This window comes from Ictidomys tridecemlineatus, chromosome 1, assembly GCF_052094955.1.
Source record: "Ictidomys tridecemlineatus isolate mIctTri1 chromosome 1, mIctTri1.hap1, whole genome shotgun sequence".
NCBI classification, from domain to species: domain Eukaryota; kingdom Metazoa; phylum Chordata; class Mammalia; order Rodentia; family Sciuridae; genus Ictidomys; species Ictidomys tridecemlineatus.
Genome location: NC_135477.1, coordinates 246,079,416 through 246,099,661, shown reverse-complemented (window position 1 = coordinate 246,099,661; position 20,246 = coordinate 246,079,416). Strand labels below are relative to the sequence as shown.

General features: G+C 32.6%; 1 protein-coding gene across 3 annotated transcripts in view; it reads left to right on the top strand.

Annotated features, from left to right (window-relative positions):
* The window catches only part of Rictor (RPTOR independent companion of MTOR complex 2), a 116,030-nt gene that overhangs the window by 27,617 nt on the left and 68,167 nt on the right, over positions 1-20,246 (top strand). For all 3 annotated transcript variants that reach the window (XM_078017788.1, XM_078017782.1, XM_078017785.1), the window contains one exon: positions 13,591-13,688. In XM_078017788.1, the coding sequence (XP_077873914.1) occupies positions 13,591-13,688 (98 nt within the window). The remainder of the gene's footprint in view (positions 1-13,590; positions 13,689-20,246) is intronic.

Here is a 20,246-nt window from a genome sequence, read left to right as displayed (position 1 = left end):
ACTCTTAAAAGTGTGACAGCCCAACCCCCCCAAACCTGGGTCCCCTGGCATTTTTAATTCTGTTGTCTACACTGTTGTTCCAGCAGCCCATCAGTTGATGTTTTCATTCAACTTCAATTATTCCCACAATGGTTTTCATTCATGCGTCTTTTGCTTTATTTAAGATGTAATTCTTTGTATGACTTTCTGATCTTGATAGGTGATAGTTTGGGCATCTGATCTTGAGGGATGATATTTTGTCCTGTGCCTGTATTTCTGTTATGAATCCAAGAAAAGTTATTGATTTTTCAGTCTTTTGGGATTTTTACTTGTTCTTAGAACAATGTGATGACTTGCAGGCTCTCTACATATGAAATCAGGAACCATTTCCATGTTCAGTTTCCTCATAATCAGAAATATAACCCAATTAAACTGGTTTACTTGCAGTTATCATTGATTTATAGATTTTCTTGTAATTCTCATTATTATATTTACATTTAAAATGTGAATAATTAAAGGGTTATTGCTACTACAGTGGTTGAAAGGAAAAAAAATTTTTTGTATGTGAATTGCTGTACATGATGGTTACACATGAATAAGTACATACAAATTACAAAGGGGGTAAATTTTGACATCTGCAAAAGAAAAAGTGTTTTATTACTCTATCCAAAAATGGATTAGACTTTCCTGGAAAGTTTTTACTTTTATTAGAGATATTTTATCATAATCTAGAAGGCCTTCAAGATGCTATCATTGGGATAGATTCTTTCCCTACTAAAGTATATAACTCTTTGAAATAATAATTATTAGAATTCTGGAAATGCTAGTTTAAAGCAATGTCTCCTCAGCCTTTGCTCCTATGGATAAGGATAAGATATGTACTCTCATTGTCTGCTGGTGGAGGAGATGATTTTGCCCCTGGCTTTTATAAAGGTAATCCCAACTATATTAATATCCATATGTCTTTAGTCATTTATGTCTCTGTAATCATAGATAATATTAAAAGACATAATTACATTTCAGACTTATGTGGTTGTTTAATTTTGCTATAATAAATTATTGTACATATTCAACTTTTCTAGCATGTTATGTAGCATTTGTTCATGTGTACTCACAAATCATTCTACTTCTATTCCAGATTTCTCAGACTATTTCATAGAAAATTTTAAGGAAGGCAGAGTGATAAAAGTTAATCTCGCAATGGCTTGGAGACTGGGTGAAATGAAGGAAAGACACTGTAATCACTTGGGATTCATTTCGCCACTTTTGCCATAATTTATATGTGAGATAAAAGAGAAATTGAAATGTGGTAAAACGAAGGAAGAGAAATCAGGGAATTTGGAAAGGGGTAAACAACTCAACTCTTTGGAAAACAGAAGATGGAATATTAGGAAGAAAAAAAAACTCACATAACTTTTAAGGAGAAGTTTTCCCATAGGTAGAAAATGTCTTAAAAGACATCCACTAAGAGTTTACAATTACCGTTTTTTTTCCTGCCACATTAAGGCCACTATTGAGAAACTTGGTAAGTGATTTACTGTAAAACTGTTTTTGAACAGTTATTGATAGAGACAATAAGTGGAGATAGAATTAAAGACTTGCTTTATGATTCTGGTCAGTCTCTAGTCCTTCAAAAAAACATTAGATTTTAATGAGAAAGAGCTCATGAGTATATGAAACTTTGAGGAATGGAGATAATGGAAGAAACTAAAACTTACTTTTACTTAGGTCCCTGCTGCCTGGTATGCTGTATGTCACCCCTTCTCCATACATTCCTTTCATAAATTTTTTTCTTCTTCCTGTCCTCTTGCTACTTTGTTTCATAAGCTTACTGGAAGCAGTAAGCCATCTTTTGTAGAATTAGTACGTAACCAGACATAATAGTTCCTGCTCAGTAAAAAATAGTTAGGCTTCTTTCTTCTAGAATATTTTTAGCAGGAACAACCTAGTCTTTCTTTTTTTTTTTTTGATTTTATGTTTTTATTTATTTATTAGAAAGACAGAGAAAGAGAGAGAGAGAGAGAGAGAGAGAGAGAATTTTTTAAATATTTATTTTCCAGTTTTCGGCTGACACAACATCTTTGTTTGTATATGGTGCTGAGGATGGAACCGGGGCCGCACGCATGCCAGGCGAGCATGCTACCGCTTGAGCCACATCCCCAGCCCACAACCTAGTCTTTCTTAAAAACAATTTATTCACTTACATATTTTATTCTTTAACATAGAAAAATAATTCTTGAAAGCCTATTATGTGGTAGAGAGTACTAGGCTCTTGGGGTATAGTTATAAACAAAATGTTGTTCTTGCCTTCATGGAACTTAAAACCCTTAATAAATCTTGGTTTATATATTGTAAATGCTCACCTAATTTCTAACTGTCTCATTTGGTTTATGTTATAAAGGTTCACTTAATTTTCTACTTTATCATTTTGGAGTGAAAACATTGGATATATAGGGATAAACAGACATATACAGATAATGCTCTACTGTATACCACATGTCTCAAAATCATGAGAATTTAGGTAAGAAAAATCCAGATAAGACACAACAATAAAAGAACTTAGAGATATCCCTGATGAATATGATGCAGAAATTCTCAATAAAATACTTGCAAATCAAATTTATCAGCACATTTTAAAGAATTATACATCATGACTTGTTTGTTTTTATTCCAGGGATGCAAGCAAGGATGTTTCAACATATATAAATCAATAATCATAACACAGTACCCTAATAGAATCAAGGATGAAAATCACATAATTATCTTAGTAGATGCAGAAAAAGCCTTTGATGTGATTCTACATCTTTTCATGATAAAAGTCCTGAATAAATTTGATATAGAAGAATCATATCTCAACATCATAAAGGCTGTATATGATAAACTCAAAGCCAATATCACATTTAATAGGGAGAAACTTAAAATATTTCCTATAAGATCAGGAAGAAGACAAGGGTGTCCACTCTGACCACTCTCATTCAATATGGTACTAGGTATTTTAGCTAGCGAAAATAGGAAGAGAAAGAATAAAAGGTATACAAATAGGAAAGAAGTTACATTATTCCTGTTTGCTGCTAATTCTATACATAGAAAATCCTAAAGATTCTACCAGAAGACTTTTAGAACTCATAAGCAAATTCAGTAAAGTAGCAGGATACAAAATTTACATAATTGTATTTTTTCTATAGACCTATAATGAAATTTCTGAAAAAGAAATCTGGAAAGTAATATCGTTCAAAATAGCAACCACATAAATAAATATAAATAAATAAATAATGCAGTATCCAGGGATAAACTGCTAAGAGTATGAGAGATCTCTACAATGAAAGCTACAAAATGCTGAAGAAAGAAAATGAAGACACTAAAAGGTGGAAAGTTACTTCCCTTCATCATAGATTGGGCAGATCAATATTGCTAAAATGGCCATACTATGTATGGATATGCAACAAGTCCCATCATTATGTATAGTTATAATGCACCAATAAAAAATACGGAAAAAATAAGTAAAATGGCTATACTCCCCAAAGCAATCTACAGATTCAATGCAATACCCATCATTATACCAAAAACATTCTTTACAGAACTCAAAAAAAAAAAAAAAAAAAGAAATCCTAAAATTCACATTGAATGACAACAGACTCTGAATGTGAATAAACAGTGCAATCCTGAGAAAAAATGCTGATCGGATCACAACATCTTATTTTAAAACACCACAGAACCATGGTAACAAAAACTAAAAGCATTGGCCAAAACAATAGGCATGTAAACCAGTGGAGCAGAATAGATGATTCAAGTATAAAATCACACATCTGCAACCAATTGATTTTTGACAAAATTGCCAAAAACATACATTGGAGAAAAGAAAGTTCTTCAACAGATGGTTCTGGGAAAACTGGATATCCACATGTAGACAACTGAAACTAAATCCTTTCTTACCCTATACAAAAATCAACTCAAAATGGATCAAAGACCTAATGTAAGACCTGAAACTTTGAAACTTTAAAATATTGGCCCAGTTATTGGACAGGACTCTACTAACTCAGGAAACAAAACCCATAATTGATAAATGGGATTATGTCATATTAAAAAGCTTCAAAGCCAAAGAAACAGGGAAGTGAAGAGACAACCTATAGAACAGGAGGAAATCTGTGCCAACTACTTATGAACTTAAGAACTCAAAAACCTCAACACAAAAACAAGAAATACAATTTTTAAAAATGGACAGATACTTAGAAAAAGAAGTGAACATGGCCAGAAAATATATGAAAAAACCCCAATATCTAGTCAAAACTACATTGAGATTCCACCTCATCCCAGATAGAATGGCTTTTACCAAAAAATAACATTCTGTCAAGGACACGGAGAAAAAGGAACCCTTATACACTATTGGTAGGAATGCAAATTAGTATAGTCACTATGGAAAACAGTATGGAAGTTCCTCAAAGAATAAAAATAGAACTGTATCACTTCTGGGTATATATCTGAAGGTAATGAAGTCATCATACAGAAGAGACACCTGCATAACTATGTTTATTGTGACATGTTTTACAAAAACCAAAATATAAAATCAGCCCAGATGCCTGTTGACTGATGAATGTAATAAATAAAATTTGATAGATACACATATTGGATTATTATTCACCCATAAAAAAGGAATGATTTCTTGTCATTTGTAGGAAAATGAATGGAGCTGGAGGTCATCATGCTAACAGAATACGTCAGATACAGAAAGACAAGTATCACATGTTTGTTCTAATGTGGAAACTTAAAAAAAATATAACAATGATCTGAAAGTAGAGGAGGGACTATTAGGAACAGAAAAGGGGAAGAGAGGAGAGGACAAGAAAGTAGAAGGTAGGATGGACATGATCAATACATGCATAATATATGAATATATTGGGCATGTTAACAGTGAACTCCATTAATTCATACAATTAATACATATCAGTAAAAACAAGTAAGTAAAGGGTAGATAAATGGTAGAATAAAGGATTAAGAATTGAGAGGTCTCAGAAGTGACCATGAGGTTTTGGGGAATATGTTCTAAGAATACTTAGGACAACATCATAGCTTGTTCACTAACCATGTTTGGCATCATTAAATGTATATAAATTATTTATATACTTCTTTTTCGAAGTATCATATCTGTAAGAGCATGACCTAAAAAATAAGTTTACTTAGGGCTATGTTTGAGACTTTATTATTTAATAACAATTTTAGAATTGTGTATATCATTGTTTTATTTAAGCAAAATAAAGTCTAACTACCTATTAAAAGATTTTATGTCATTCACATGATTTTATGTCATATATAAGAGAGGGTCATAATTTCTTAATGATTATGTAATACTTTATGGTTAGACTCATTCTATATGGAATAGCTAGTTTGATCATTAATATATCTCTTGAGATAATTATTGTTTCTCCTTTAAAAATGAGAAAATCTTGGATTAAGAAAGTAGTGCATAAAAATCATCCCATAATAAAAAAGTCATTAATTTAAACAAAAGTGAGTTAAGCATTTGCTTGGGCTGAACATATAACTTTCACATGATTGATCCATAAATATTTTTCTTGCTAAACAAATACTTTCAATTATAGTTACTATTTATTGAGTAGCTGTTATAGATTAGGCACTGGGTAAATTACATTTTATATTTTGCTATAGTATTTTTAAGGGAGCTACATACTTTTAATGTATAGATATGAGAAAATGAATGCCTGTGAAGTTAAGTGATTTAGTTGAGACTATGTGGTTTGCAAATGAAGAAACTAGATTTATGCAGTTCTTTTTTATTCTAAAATTCTTCTTCTTTCTATTACTCCTACATAGCATCTGTATGCCAACAGTTTTTTATTACTAATTTACTGTATTTGAACTCAAGTTTATTTAAAAATAAATTTTCATTGTATATTGATGGATAGGTAAAGATACTAACAGTGTAGTTAATTGCAAGTTATAATGTATGACATGGAAGTCATATTAAAATTAAATGTTTATATACATACGTGTGTGTATGTGTGTCTGTTTGTGTGTGTGTGTGTGTGAAAGAGAGAGAGAGAGAGAGAGAGAGAGAGAGAGAGAGAGAGAGAGAAAGAATATGTACACATACACAGGAACTTGAACAGGAAATGAATGTACAAATGAATTAATATGGTTTATTTATGATAGTTTTAGCCTTATAGTTTTCTGTATGTATTTCTGTATCTCTGTATGTATGCATATATATTATTAAAAATAAAAAAATTCATTTACTTTTGGTGTTGCTTGTACAGGTTGAGTATTTCTAATCCAAAAATCTGAAACATTCCAAAATCTGAAATTTTCAATTATCATCATACCACAAGTGGAAATTACACATCTGACCTCATGTTATAGGTCCTTGTCAAAATGCAATTGCATTAAAAATGTATAAAATTATCTTCAGGCTATGGGAATAAGGTCTATATAAAACATAAGTGAATTTCACATTTACACTTGTATCCCATCTCCAAGATATCTCTTTAAATGTATGCAAATATTCCACACACCCCCACCACCAAAATCTGAAAATCAAAGCATTTATGTACCAAGCTCTTTTAAAAATTTATCTTTTTATTCTAAGTTGTTATATACGATCGCAGAATACATTACAATTTGGTACCAAGCATTTTGAATAAGGAATTCTCAACCTGTAGTATTTATGGATATAGGAAGAGCTTTATGGTTATAATGCTAACTTTTTGTTGAGCTATAATTAAAATAAAAAGTACATGTTTTAAGTTTATATTTAAGTATGCATTTGATACTTAAATATACCATGTCAACACTACCTCTAAACAAAATAATATTTTCATCCCTTTCTCTAAAACCTTCTACCTATTTATAATTGATTATTGATCACCCAGCAATCAGTATCTGATTTCTATTATCATAGATTAGTTTTGCCTGTATTAGAATTACATGTAAATTAAATGAAAAAATATGTACCCCTTTTGTCTGGCTTCTTTTTTTTTTGACATTTTTGGAGATTGATCCATATTGTATCAGTATGTTTTTTCTTATTGATTGGTACTTTGATATGTATGTGTACTATACATTGTATATCCACACTTCTGTTAATGGATATTTCAGTTTTTTCATGTTTGAGGCTATTATGAATTAAGCTATTATAAATATTCTTGTATGAGTGTATTTGTGGGCATATATTTCTGATAGTTAAATAGCTGGACCATAATTTAGATAGCCTGTGTGTTGCCAACAGCTCTGTACAGTGATTCTAATATTTTATACACCTCCAATAATGTGGACAACTTCTAGTTGCCCCACATCCTCTTTAACATTTGGAGGTGTTTGTATTTTTGATATTAATCATTCTTACAGATATCTAATGGTACCTTGGTGGTATTAATTTACACTTCCCATTATATTTTCGATTAGTTTTTATTAATGATATTAGGCATATTTTCTCATAACATATCCTGGGCACATTTATCTAATTTTGTATTTGTATCTTTTCTGTTCAAATATTTTGACCATTTTTAACTAAGTTAAAATTGTAATGTTGATGTATAGACAACTTATATATATTCTTTATTAAAGTCTTGTCAGATATATGTACTGCTAATGGTTTCCTCCCAATTTTGTGGATTTGTATTCTCTTTCTTTTTTAGTTTTGTTTTGTACTAGGGTTTGAACCCAGAGATACTCTACCACTGAACTATATCCCTAATTCATTTATCTATCTATCTGTCTAACTATCTATCTATATTTGAGACAGGGTCTTGGGAAGTTCCTGAGGCTGACCTCGAACACTTGTGATCTTCTTGCCTCAACTTTCTGAGTTGCTAGAATTACAGGCATGTGCCACTACTCCTGGCTTAGATTCATTTTCTTAATAGTTTTAAATAGCAAAAAATTTCACTTTGATTATACCAAATACAGATGTTCCTTGATTTATGCTGAGATTATGTCCTGATGAACCTGTCATAAGATGAAAATGTCATATGTCAGTGTGCACTTAAGTCTGGAGATACAGCTTGCTCATTGGTAGCATTCTTGCCTACGATGCTCACATCCCAGTTTTGATCCCTAGTAAAAGAAGGAAGGAAGAGCCGGGCATGGTGGTATACTCCTATAATTCCAGCAGACCAGGAGGCTGAAGCAGGAGGCTGGCGAGTTCAAAGCCAGCCTCAGCAAAAGCAAGGCACTAAGCAACTCAGTGAGACCCTGTTTCTAAGTAAAATACAGAATAGGGCTGGGGATGTGGCTCAGTGGTCAAGTCCCCTGAGGTCAATTCCTAGTACTCCCCCCACCCCCCAAAAAAAAAAACCAAGTAAACAAGAACAACAGCAAAAGAGGGAACAATTTAAAAAAAGAACAACAGTAAAGAAGCATTTAATACACCTAACTTACCAAACATTATAACTTAGCAAGTAATACTCTATGAGAATGAGCTATTTATTCTGTTTGAGTAGCTGACTAGAAGCTGTGGCTTCCTATCACTGCTGCCCAGTATTGTTATCATAGTGTATATCACTAGCCCAGAGAAAGATTAAAATTTGAAGTGTGGTTTCTACTGAGTATGTGTAGCTTTCACACCATGATAAAGTTGAAAAGTTGTAAGTTGAACATGTAATCTCAATAGAAATATACCTGGCATAAGTAGACATAGAAACAACCATAAATGACTTTTGGTAAGTTGAACATGTAATCTCAATAGAAATACACCTGGCATAAGTAGACATAGAAACAACCATAAATGACTTTTGGTACATGTACCACTTGATAGTGGGAGCTTGAGCATGTGAGTTTTAGAGTAGATGTGTAACAAGTGTTTGCACATATTAGTCAGAAGTTTATGGAGAGGATTAGATAACCTTCTAATATAGTTAACTTTAGATGTAGTTATTTTTGATACGTATTTAGTAAAAGAACTAAGAATTGTAATTGTACTAGTCAGGGTTCTTCAAAGACACAAAACCAATAGGATATATGTAGAGAGATTTGAGCTGAGATTTATTAGGGTAATTGTCTCACATAATTATGGAAGAAGACCCATGCAGGATGTATATAAGCTGGCGGTGCAGGGATAGCATGGCTCCCGGGGTGAGTGGGGCTGGCGCTGATATATGTTCTGGAGTCCAAAAGCTGAAGAGCCTGGTTTTTTTAATGTTCTGCAGCAGGAAAAGAGTGTATCCCAGCTCCAGGAAAGAGATCAATTCACCTTTCCTCTGTTTTTGTTCTGTCCCTGTCCAACTGGATATTGTAGCCCACACTGAAGGGCAAATCTTCCCTACTTAGTACACTCTAGCTCACCTGCCAGTCTCCTATGGAAACATCTTCACATCCACATTCCAAAATAATCATTTACCAGTTCTTTAGGCATTTCTTAATCCAGTCAAATGGACACATAATATTTTAATTTTTTTTTCCAAACTCTTTTTTACCAAAGAATTACTCTTATATTTAGAAGCATTCTAAAATATAAACTTCAACATAAATATATAAGACTTTTGGTGATGCTAATATATAATATTCTGTTCCGTACTGTATACATGCTATGCAGAACATGATTTGTGTGTAGTACATACTATAAAGTATATAAATATATATTTGAATTATTTTAAATTGCTTCTTCCCCTTTTACTTACTAAAGCAGTGTAGATGTGCAGTTAATTTCAATCTATTCATGGCCATGGAATCTGAATTAAGTTTTTTCTTTTTTTTAAGAGAGAGTGAGAGAGAGAATTTTTTAATATTTATTTTTTAGTTTTCGGCGGACACAACATTTTTGTTTGTATGTGGTGCTGAGGATCGAACCCGGGCCGCACGCATGCCAGGCAAGCGCGCTACTGCTTGAGCCACATCCCCAGCCCTGAATTAAGTTTTTTTTAGTCATTTTTTCAGTGTATTTCTAATGATCATTTAGAGAGCCTAGAAAATATAACCATCTAAGGAATGAAAATATATCACTAATTTTTAACCGCCTAGAATTAACTTCTTTGTAAATATTCTTGTTTATATCTAAACCTTTCAATTGCTCAGAGGAAATTAACTGTGTCACTATTCAGCACTGCTTATGGTTATAACTGTGCTCAGTTCAAAAAACAAGACAAAATACTGTCAAGAAAATATATTTCTTGACATTATGGTTTCTCTTCAAAATCTGCATTTTTAAACCATATACAGTAGTTAATATGTGAAAGTAATGATACAACACTATTTTTTTAACTGTTCTACTAAAAAACACCAAAATGTTCAGTGTCACAATCAGTAGACAACTCCTAGATAGAAAGGTAAGAATCACATCAAAGATGATTTAAATTGATTGTATTTAACTCTACCATTCCAGATATGAAGTCTCTGGATATTTAGAGTTGACTGCAGTTATTTCATTATCTCCAGAGAAATTAATCAGCAACACACATAGGATTTATGAGCTACATGATGAGAGGAAAAGAACCACTCTAATTTTAGAAGTTCATTTATATTTTGCTTCCTTGCATTTGAGTGGCTGGCTATCTTAGCCAACTCCCTACAAGTCTTTTCATTTTCCCTTTTCTCCCTCCTTCAACCATGGGTTTCTCAGTTTAAAAGCTTCAGAGACTGTCATCCAAATAGGTTACCTCCCATAGGCTTTATGCTTCTCATATAGCACTATTATCAGTAGGCAGTTTTGTAGAAGCTGAGTTGGAAACACGAAGTGCGTATATGAAGAAATAAAGACAGGTAAATCTCTCCTTACATTTCTTTTTGCTACTCCACCATCTGTTTTTCCTATTTCCCATATAATAGTCTCACTGATTTTAGCTTAATCACTTTCTGATATAAGTTTTTGACTATTTAGATTAGGATTGGCAAACTTCTGCTCTATGTCTGTTTTGTTGAAAGACTGCAATGGACCAGTTGTATCCCTACAAAATTCATACTTGAAATCCTAATCCTCCAGTGTGTTGATATTAGGAGATTGTGCCTTTGGGAGATAATTATATCATGAAAATGGAACCCTCACAAATAGAGTACTGCCTCTATAAAAATTTGGGACTTTAGAGAGCTCTCTCACTACTGTGAGCACTTGACACATTGACAAGTCTCCAACCTAGATGGCATCACCAGAACTTCACCAACCTGATTCCCTGATCTAGACTTGAAGTTTCCAAAACAGAGAGAAATAAATTTCAGTTGTTTATAAGACATTCAGTCTGTGGTACTTTCTTTATAGCATCTGGAACTAATAGCTACATTCATTCATTTATGTGTTTTCTACACTTGCTTTTTGGTGCAACAGCAGTCAGATAGTTGCAGCAGAGACCTTATGACCTGCAGTATTTGAAATATTTTTGATCTGGCCCTTTACAGGAAAAGTTTGCCAACTCACGATTTAACAAGTAAAAGAGAAACTAGAAATTTCTCATTTCATTATAGTAGCACTTTAACATGCTATTTCATGTTAAAATTCCTCATAGCAACATTGTAGAACATGAATGTTAGTATTTCATACATCTAAAATGTATTTAATGATGTTTTACATTGGTTTGGGAAGTAACATAGCATTTAGGGGGAAACATGTTCTATCTTTCAGAAACTATGTTATGAAGAAGCTTTGACATCCATTATTTGGGTTTCTTAGTAATTAATTATTTAAAGAAGAAGGTGGTGAGGAAAGTAGAAGAGTTGTTTCATTTTGATTGGTGTTGACAATGATAACATCTTAATTTGACAAACATTTGACCTGATGTTGGTTTGTCAAGACCCGTCAGTTTTGAAATAGTGTGCATAGGTTTTATATTGTTGTCAGTTTTCTTTGTTTTATGTGAAATACATTAAAGAGAGATCTGTCTTATTCATTGATGTATTCTTAGTACCTAAGTAGTACCTTGTCATAACAGGCATTTAGTTAATACTTGTGGAATGAATGGACTCAGATATAATATTTCATTTTTGTAACAAGTTTATGGTTTTATAAAAGGGTCTGTGATCATTTTGTATCCAGAAAATAGGCAGTAGTTGAAAGATAAAAAAAAAAAAAACATTTGTAAGGAATGTATCTCCTCTTAACTATTAGTTCTGTGAGATCATTAGAAATGAGTAACCATATTATCACTTTAGTAAAAGGTTTTGTTTGGTGCTTGACAGTGTTGTGTTAAATTGATGTGAAATGTTTAGGTTATATATGTCTACTAGATGAGTTGCACACTGCCTTTAATAACTCTTTTTGTTGGTACCAGGGATTAAACCACTGAGTCACATGCCCAGCCATTTTTTATTTTTTATTTTGAAATGGGGTCTTATAAGTTGCTTAGGGCCTAGCTAAGGCTAGATTTGAAGTTGTGATCCTCTTGCCTCAGCCTCCAAAGCCTCTGGGATTACAGACATGTGCCACCGTGCCTGGCTCTTTAATGATTCTTAATCTTGCCTTTGCAAACTACCATAGGTCTTAAATTACCTTAAGCGTTGTTTTAAAATATTATCAACTTCTCAAATATAATTGAATTATTTAACATCATTGGCTTACTTATAATTTTCTCCCTCAATTTTTCAAACAGATAAAACTTATATCAAAATGGTATTACAGAATACTAACATTTACCTGTTCATGATCTCTTATAATTGTATTTAATGGAATCTGTTCTCATTCAATGATAGGCTTTCATTCTACTTTTTGCTTCTTAACATACCTGGTAATTTTCAGGTGAAGGCAAAACATTATAAAGGTAGTCTTTAACATTTTTTTGTTCTTATTTTTCTTAAAAATCTTAAGCTTTGGTCCTAAACACAGTTTAGTTATTTGGAAGCAGTTGGATTCCTTACTGTTTTATTTTTTAAGATTTGGTAGATGGGATCAAAGAAATATTTAGTCTAATTGTTCTGCACTGAGTCAAGTCTTCGCTAAATACTCATTTAATGACCCATGAGGTTTTCAATCTGGCTGTAAGAGTTATTATTTCTTGACCTAAGTGATTACTCAGTTTTTTTCCCTTTTAATTCTTTTGAGTTATTCTTTCCCTAGCCTTGGATAATTTCCTCACAAGTATCAGTGATCATTCTACTGAATACTCACAGGGCTCCTTGCTAGATCGCCAGAGTTTTCTTTATAGACAGTGCTTTTTTCCTCCAGTAATTCTTGTTCTGAAACTCTTAGCTCTGTTTATTTAACTCAAGAGACTTAACTTAGGTTTTTCCTCTTGGTACAAGGGCCTGGAAACTCTCTTAAGGCAGTGAGCTGATGTAGTTGTAGGGCACACATATGTTTCTGTCATTTTTTTTTTGGAAATCATTGTTCTGGGCTGCTTGATGGCTAATATCTTTTGATTGATCCAAACAGAACAGCATATTTGGTCCCTTTTGCCACATAGTAGCAAGAAAGACTACTGTGTTGAGATTTATGATTTTTTGGCTGCATAATTCCAGGTGATGTACAGAATTGGATATTAGGTAAGAACAGAATAGAAATGTGAAGGTAATTGATGTTATTTGGGGGATTCAAAGAAGGGTCTTGCACATGCTATGGTATTTCAAGTCTACTAAGTGAATTTATTTTGAGCAAACTTTGTGAAGTTTTAATACTGCGTGTCTTGATGTTTGATGAGAAAAATATTTATAAAATTATGTTAAATTGTCCTTTTTTTCTAGAACCTTCTGATAACTTAAGGGAAATACTCCAAAATGTGGCCAAATTGCAAGGAGTATCAAATATGAGAAAGCTAGGCCATCTGAATAACTTTACTAAGGTAAGTAATTTGAATCTTTATTATTACCATATAAAATTGTTTGTTCCTTACCATCCTAGCACTAGATGTTTCCTAATCATCATTAAAAAGTTCTTGTATATTCACTTAATGTTAGTGTTTTTCTCCATTTCTTCTCATGGATTTTTTTCGTGTGGTTTTTGTTTTGAGATGGAGTTTCACTATGTTGTTTAAATTGGTGTTGAGCTCCAGGGCTCAAGTGATCTCCTACCTCAGGCTCCTGAGTTGCTGGGACTCTTAAGTACACCTCACCACACCTGGATGTCATGTATTTTTAAATTATAAAATGTATTTTAATAATAAAAATTTATGCTTGATATAAAAAATATTGTTCAGAAAAAAAAAATGACTACTAAGTCTACAATCCAGTCCCCGCCCCAATCTTGCACCCAGTATTGGGGATTGCAGGGACACTTTACCACTGAGCTACACTCCCCAGTCCTTTTAATTTTTTTATTTTGAGACAGGCCCAGACTGGGCCTCAAATTTGTGATGCTGATTCTCCTGCCTCAGCCTCCTAAGTAGCTGGGATTACAGGTGTTCGCCCCTATACGCAGCTCCCTTTTTCCTTTTTATTCTCTCAATTTCTTTTTAACTCATTTCATTTTCTCTCTGCCCTTCTTCACCATTCTCTATCCCATTTCTCTTTCTTCTCTAACTCATTTCATTTTCTGTCTCCCCTTCTTCACCATTCTCTATCCCATTTCTCTTTCTTCTCTGACTGCACCCTCCTTTCTCAGTTTTTTTTCTTTTTACCTTAGTGCATTGTGCCACTTTATGTTTTGTTTGGTTGTTTGCAGTGTTGGGGATTCAACCCAGGGTCTTGCACATGCTAGGCAAGTTCTCTATCACTGAGCCACTGTAGAGAATACAGTGATTTCTATAATGAAGGCACTACACATTTGTGTATTTTGTATTTTTTTTAAACAAAATAATTTTCATATTTTCCTTTGGCTGTGATGCCAGTTAGTAGCAGCTTTTTTATTTATAATCTTAAATCATCTATGGATTTAACAACCAGATAGCCAACCTTATTAGTAATTGTCTACACTAAAAGGGATTGTACTCTGAGATGAGGTCAGAGAGGCTGTCCCATGAATAACATTTGTGAACTTTAGACTAGATTAAAATTTCTTTGGGCTGCTTAATGATGTAATGGGAAAAGCATGAGCATTAGATCAAACAGATGGAGTCTTGCAGCCCATCTCTGACTAACTAGCAAGGCAAATCATGGGATGATTTCTTTACTTACAGATGTTTTGTCCTTAGAGTTGAAGTCTTTGTGTAGTGCCTGACATGCAAGATATGCTTCATAGCAATGTATTTCAACCTGCAGTTTGTTTTTTTGTTTTGTACTTTTTGCCACTTCTCTTGTTTTTTTTTAGTGAACTCAAAGAAAGTAAGGCTGTTTAATAGTTAAAGTTGCAGATTGATAAGATGTTAAAGTAAATCAGGGTTATCTTTAATGTCAGTACTTTTGACATATTTGGCCAGATAATTATTTGTTTGGGGAAGTTGTTCTTGCATTGTAGGGTGTTTAGCAGTATCCCTGGCCTGATATCCTGCTATTATATATATATATATATATATTCTATATACCAGTAGTTCCTTCCTCAACACATACATACCAGTTGTGGTAAACAAAAACACCTCTAGGTGTTGTCAAATGTTCCTTAGGGTACAGAATTTCCGATAGTTAAGAACCATGCTGTAAATAAATGTCTATAGATTTTATTATAAAAATTATTCACTGATTTAGCACAAAACATTTATTGGATTTAATTATGTCTCTAAATTTTATTTTCTTAGAGACCTAGGTTTATAATATTTATTGAGTTGTTATTCCTATAAAATCTGTAAGTACATTCCATCATTGAGTAAAATTTAGAAGTTCTCAGAAATCCAAAAATAGCTTTATAGAATAAGAAAAAAATAATAATGATTCCAGGAGGCTAGTGGGATTATTTGGTCACTGTCCCCTATGATATTTGTTATAGGTTACTATCGCTTTAAACTTAGTTTCTCAAACACAAGAAATATGTTATACTTTTCTAGTTACATTACTTTATACCCCAAAGCTTGTCATATAATAGCTGTTTAATTGTATCAGATTGAGAAGACTCTTAGATTGAGAAGACTTTACACTTTTTTATTTTTTTTGGTGTGGGGATTGACTCAGGGCCTTGCGTATTCGAGGCAAGCACTCTACCAACTGAGCTATGTCCCCGGCCTTTAAATATGAGCTTTTGTGTTCACTATTATTTATTTTGTTATTAAGTATAACCTTAGCTGTTATGTTAAGTTACTTAAGAAGACCAGTGATGCTAAAATGTTGTATAGGGTGAACTTTATTTCTAAAACTTCCTTTTAAGGTATGAGGAGAGGCAGCTAGTGATGTGATCCTTTAATCATGTGAATGTCACACACCATGCTTGCTTTCTGACATCATTTCACTAGATAAAGTAATGTGTATAGCAGACTGCTGATGAATATAATTTTAGAATTCTGTTTTTAAAACTGACAGCATGCTCATAATCTAAAATCTTAATTTTTAAAGATGAAAATGTTTTATCTTGTTTATATTATAAAAGTTGTTTTTTCCTGTTTTTGTGGTAAAAGCTCCAAAGGAATGTTTATTTTGCTGTTTGTTTTTTTTTAAGTGAAGTAGAAGCTAAACATAAAAAAGTGCTACAGCAGAATTTATACTAAAAGTGAAAGTTCTCCCTCACATCTTTTTCCACCCTCTTTCCCACTCCAAAAAATACCATTTTCCAGAGGTAACTATTAGTAGGTACTTATCCTTTTCTGATATAAATACACATAAATAGGAGTGAATGTGGATAGATAGATTGTGTGTGTTTGTGTGTATGTGTATGTGTAGATGGATACATATTGATAGAGGTGTAGATGTGTTTGTGTTTCACTGGTTTGTGAGAATTAAGTGAAATAAACAAAATGAAGTGTTTTTTGTAGTGCTCACTTTATTTACTGTTTACTCATGTATTCACCATTTTTATAGACAAGAACATGCTATCTGATAAGTATTTATATATAAAGGTATATGTGTTATATATAAGTATATATGCATATTGATTTGTAGCTTGCTTTTCTCAGTATACCATATAATGCTTTCCTTTTCTGTACATATCAATCTACTTTTTAAAATTGGCTTTTATGTATTTAAATTGCTTTCTAAAAATATGCCATGGAATTTTAATATATGTGATAATACTTTTTTTGTTTGGCTTATTCTCTGTTGCTTATTTTAGGGAACTTTTTATTTCACTTTTGGAGCAATATCAGTAAAATTGAAAAAACATTTAAAACTACTCAATACCTTTTAAAAGTTGGTCATTTTAATAAGTACTGCAGGAAAAATTCTGTTATCTAGAAATGATTTACAGTTCTAACTTTTTCAGAATATAATACTGTTGAGAACCTCTTACGAATATTTTAGTGTTTGTATAATAGCACCATGTAGATTAATTATAACAAAAACAAATTTATTCACTGATGATGGGCATGGATTTCTTTTTGGCAAACCAATGACATGTTATCAAAACCTTTACTCCATTTTATTTTATTTTTTGTGGTAGTAGGGATAAGCCCATAGCCTTGCATATAGTAGGCAAGTACTCTACCACAGAGCCATATTCTTAGCCTTTTGCCCCATTTAAAAATAATATTTGTGATATAGTACTTGTTTTGCTTATATTTAAATTTAAAATGCTACCTTCATAAAATAATTTTGAATTTCTGATGATATTGAATGCTTAATTTCACAAATAACAAATTCAGTAAACCTAATTCATCTTAATTGGAGTAAAATGAAGTTATTTTCCCATATAATTAGGAAAACCAAATGTTGGGTCCCAGTTTCAAGCAAAATAACCCAGGCGCTGGAAAGCATCAATTATATTCTCATTTGTTTTTTGTGGTGCTGGGGATTTAATGTGGGACCTTGTGCATACTAGATAAGTGCTCTACGTTTAAGCTATATTACAATTGTCATCATCAATTATACTGTCTTTTCAATTCTCATTTCTGCTTTTTTGTTGTCGTAATTCTCATAAATACTTTCCATATGACTGAGATATATCATCTTTACCATTTTTAGTCTTAAAAAGGAGAGTGTATCTCTTATAGCATCTTGTATATGTACTCTGATCCTATAAAACCAATTTAAAAAGCGCATGACATGCTGGGTCCCTGCCTCAGTGAGAATGTGATAAATAGTAATGTAGCATTTCATGTGCCAACTCTAATGCTAATTCTTACATTTGCTAAGGTCTTTAATAATATCTAAATGTAGTTAATCATTCATTTATTGTATATAATAACTTGTGTGATTGGGAGGCAGTTATAGTTTAATGACATTAACACAGGAGACAGAATATTACTAGTAATGGCTAAGACAGTAATGAAGAAACTGCTGATGGTTGAAGATTAATTACTAATTTAGTCAGTTTTAGAGGCAGGATGGATGAGATAGATGCTCATAGTTTAAATTCTCCAACTCAGTGTTCTTCTACTATTTCTTTACATTGAGGAAAACACCTAAGGGGTTTGATTGGTATTTTAGGGCTTGGTTATATAAATTAGGAGATTACAAGTTTGTGAGTAAGTTGCCACAAAAATTTTGTAGTAAAACAATTATTCCTCATATTTTGAAACTTGTATGAGAACTCTTGATGACTCTAATACTGCAAGTATATTTCTTTTAATAATCCAGAATTTAAAATGCTAACACTTCTCTAATTTCTTTTTCTTGATATATGTGAATTTATTTACATAGAACATTTAGTTTATACCTAATAAGCTCATTTAATTTAAAAGCAATATTTTCATTTATTCCCACTGGAGCAGAAGAATGGATATATTGCTTCTTCAGAAATTGAGTTGATAGGTGTAAATCATAGATAATGAAACATCTTCCCCACTTTAAAAGCACAAAATTTCATGTTGCTATAAAGAAATTCTAGGCATCATTAATTTTTCTATTAAAATTACGATATATCTACAGTTTAGCCAGGTATGGTGTCATATGCCTGTAGTCCTAACCATTAGGCAGGAACATCACCAGTTCAAGGACAGTCTCAGCAACTTAGTAAAACCCTGTCTCAAAAAATAAAAAGTTCTGGGGAGGTAGCTCAGTGGTAAAGTATCCCTTGGTTTGATTCCTTGTCCCACAGGGGAGAAGAATTAAGTTAAAGTAATCATTGCACCATGAAAAGAAACCTTTATTTTCTTTTTCTATTTCTATTTGCTACTACATAGTGACAATATTAGAATACCAATAATCTGTAATACCAGGGAACTATCAAATGGATAAATATTAAATTATTTTTCAGTAAAAGTGTAGTATTTTTTGTTTTAATTCTTTGAAATAAGCTATCTTGTATGGCATTTTTAAACTAGTTATTCAGGAGAAAATATTGCTTAACTTCACTTATTTATGTATGTATAGGTAGAGTGCAGTTCTCTAGACTCTTCCATTTTTTGTGATGAGATGATTATATTCAGTTTGTTTTATTTCTACTCTCCCTGCCCTCTGTGCAAAGAATTTCAATACAAAATTATACTAATACTTTTTACAGTGAGCTCTGGGCCTCGATTGGTTTGGTCTGGTTCCTGATTCCGCTACTGAATTAGCTTTATGGCCTTGGGAAGTTATATTAATATCTATGCCTCAGTTGGCTTCGCTTATAAAAATGCTACCTGCTTTCTGAGGTTTGAGATTAACAGTGACTTATGTTATTATTTATGAATACCACATATATCTCACTTTACCTAGATTGTGTAGTAATATGTCTTCATTTTGAACATGTATAAAATCCAGAATAGTGCAAAGAGGAAAACAAATTACCTAGTTGGGCGTGGTGGCACATGCCTGTAATTCCAGCAACTTGGGAGGCTGAGGCAGGAGAATAGCAAGTTCAGTATTAGCCTCAGCAACTTATGAGATCCTGTCTCAAATTTTTAAAAAATGAAACATAAAGGGTTGGGATGTTGCTCAGTGGTAAAGTGCCTCTGGATTCTATCCCTACTACCAAAAAAAAAAAAAAAAGGAAGAAAGAGAAAAATGATGTAAATAAATTACCTATTGTGTTAGCTTTTCTTTGCTATAAAAAAGTACCAGACACAATTACTTATAAAGAGAAAATGTTGATTTTGGTGCAGAGTTTTGATTATTATTGGCCCTATTTTTGGCAAGGCTGTACATAATAGTGGGAGTACATGGTTGAGCATAAACCACTTAAATCATGAACCAGGGACCAAAAGGGAAGAGGATCCCAGAATCTCCTTAGGGACTTGCTCATTAGGCCCTGACTCCTAAAGATTCCATTATTTCCCAGTAGTTCCTACAAGGAACCAAGACTTTGACACGAGTTTGGGGTCAATATTTAACCTCCAAATGATAGCATTATTTTAATCAGATTTTTTTGTTGCTGTGACCAAAAGACCTGGTGATTAATTTTCCTCCTGATGAAACAGGAGGAAAAGTTTGTTTGGCTTATAGTTTCAGAGGTCTCAATCCAT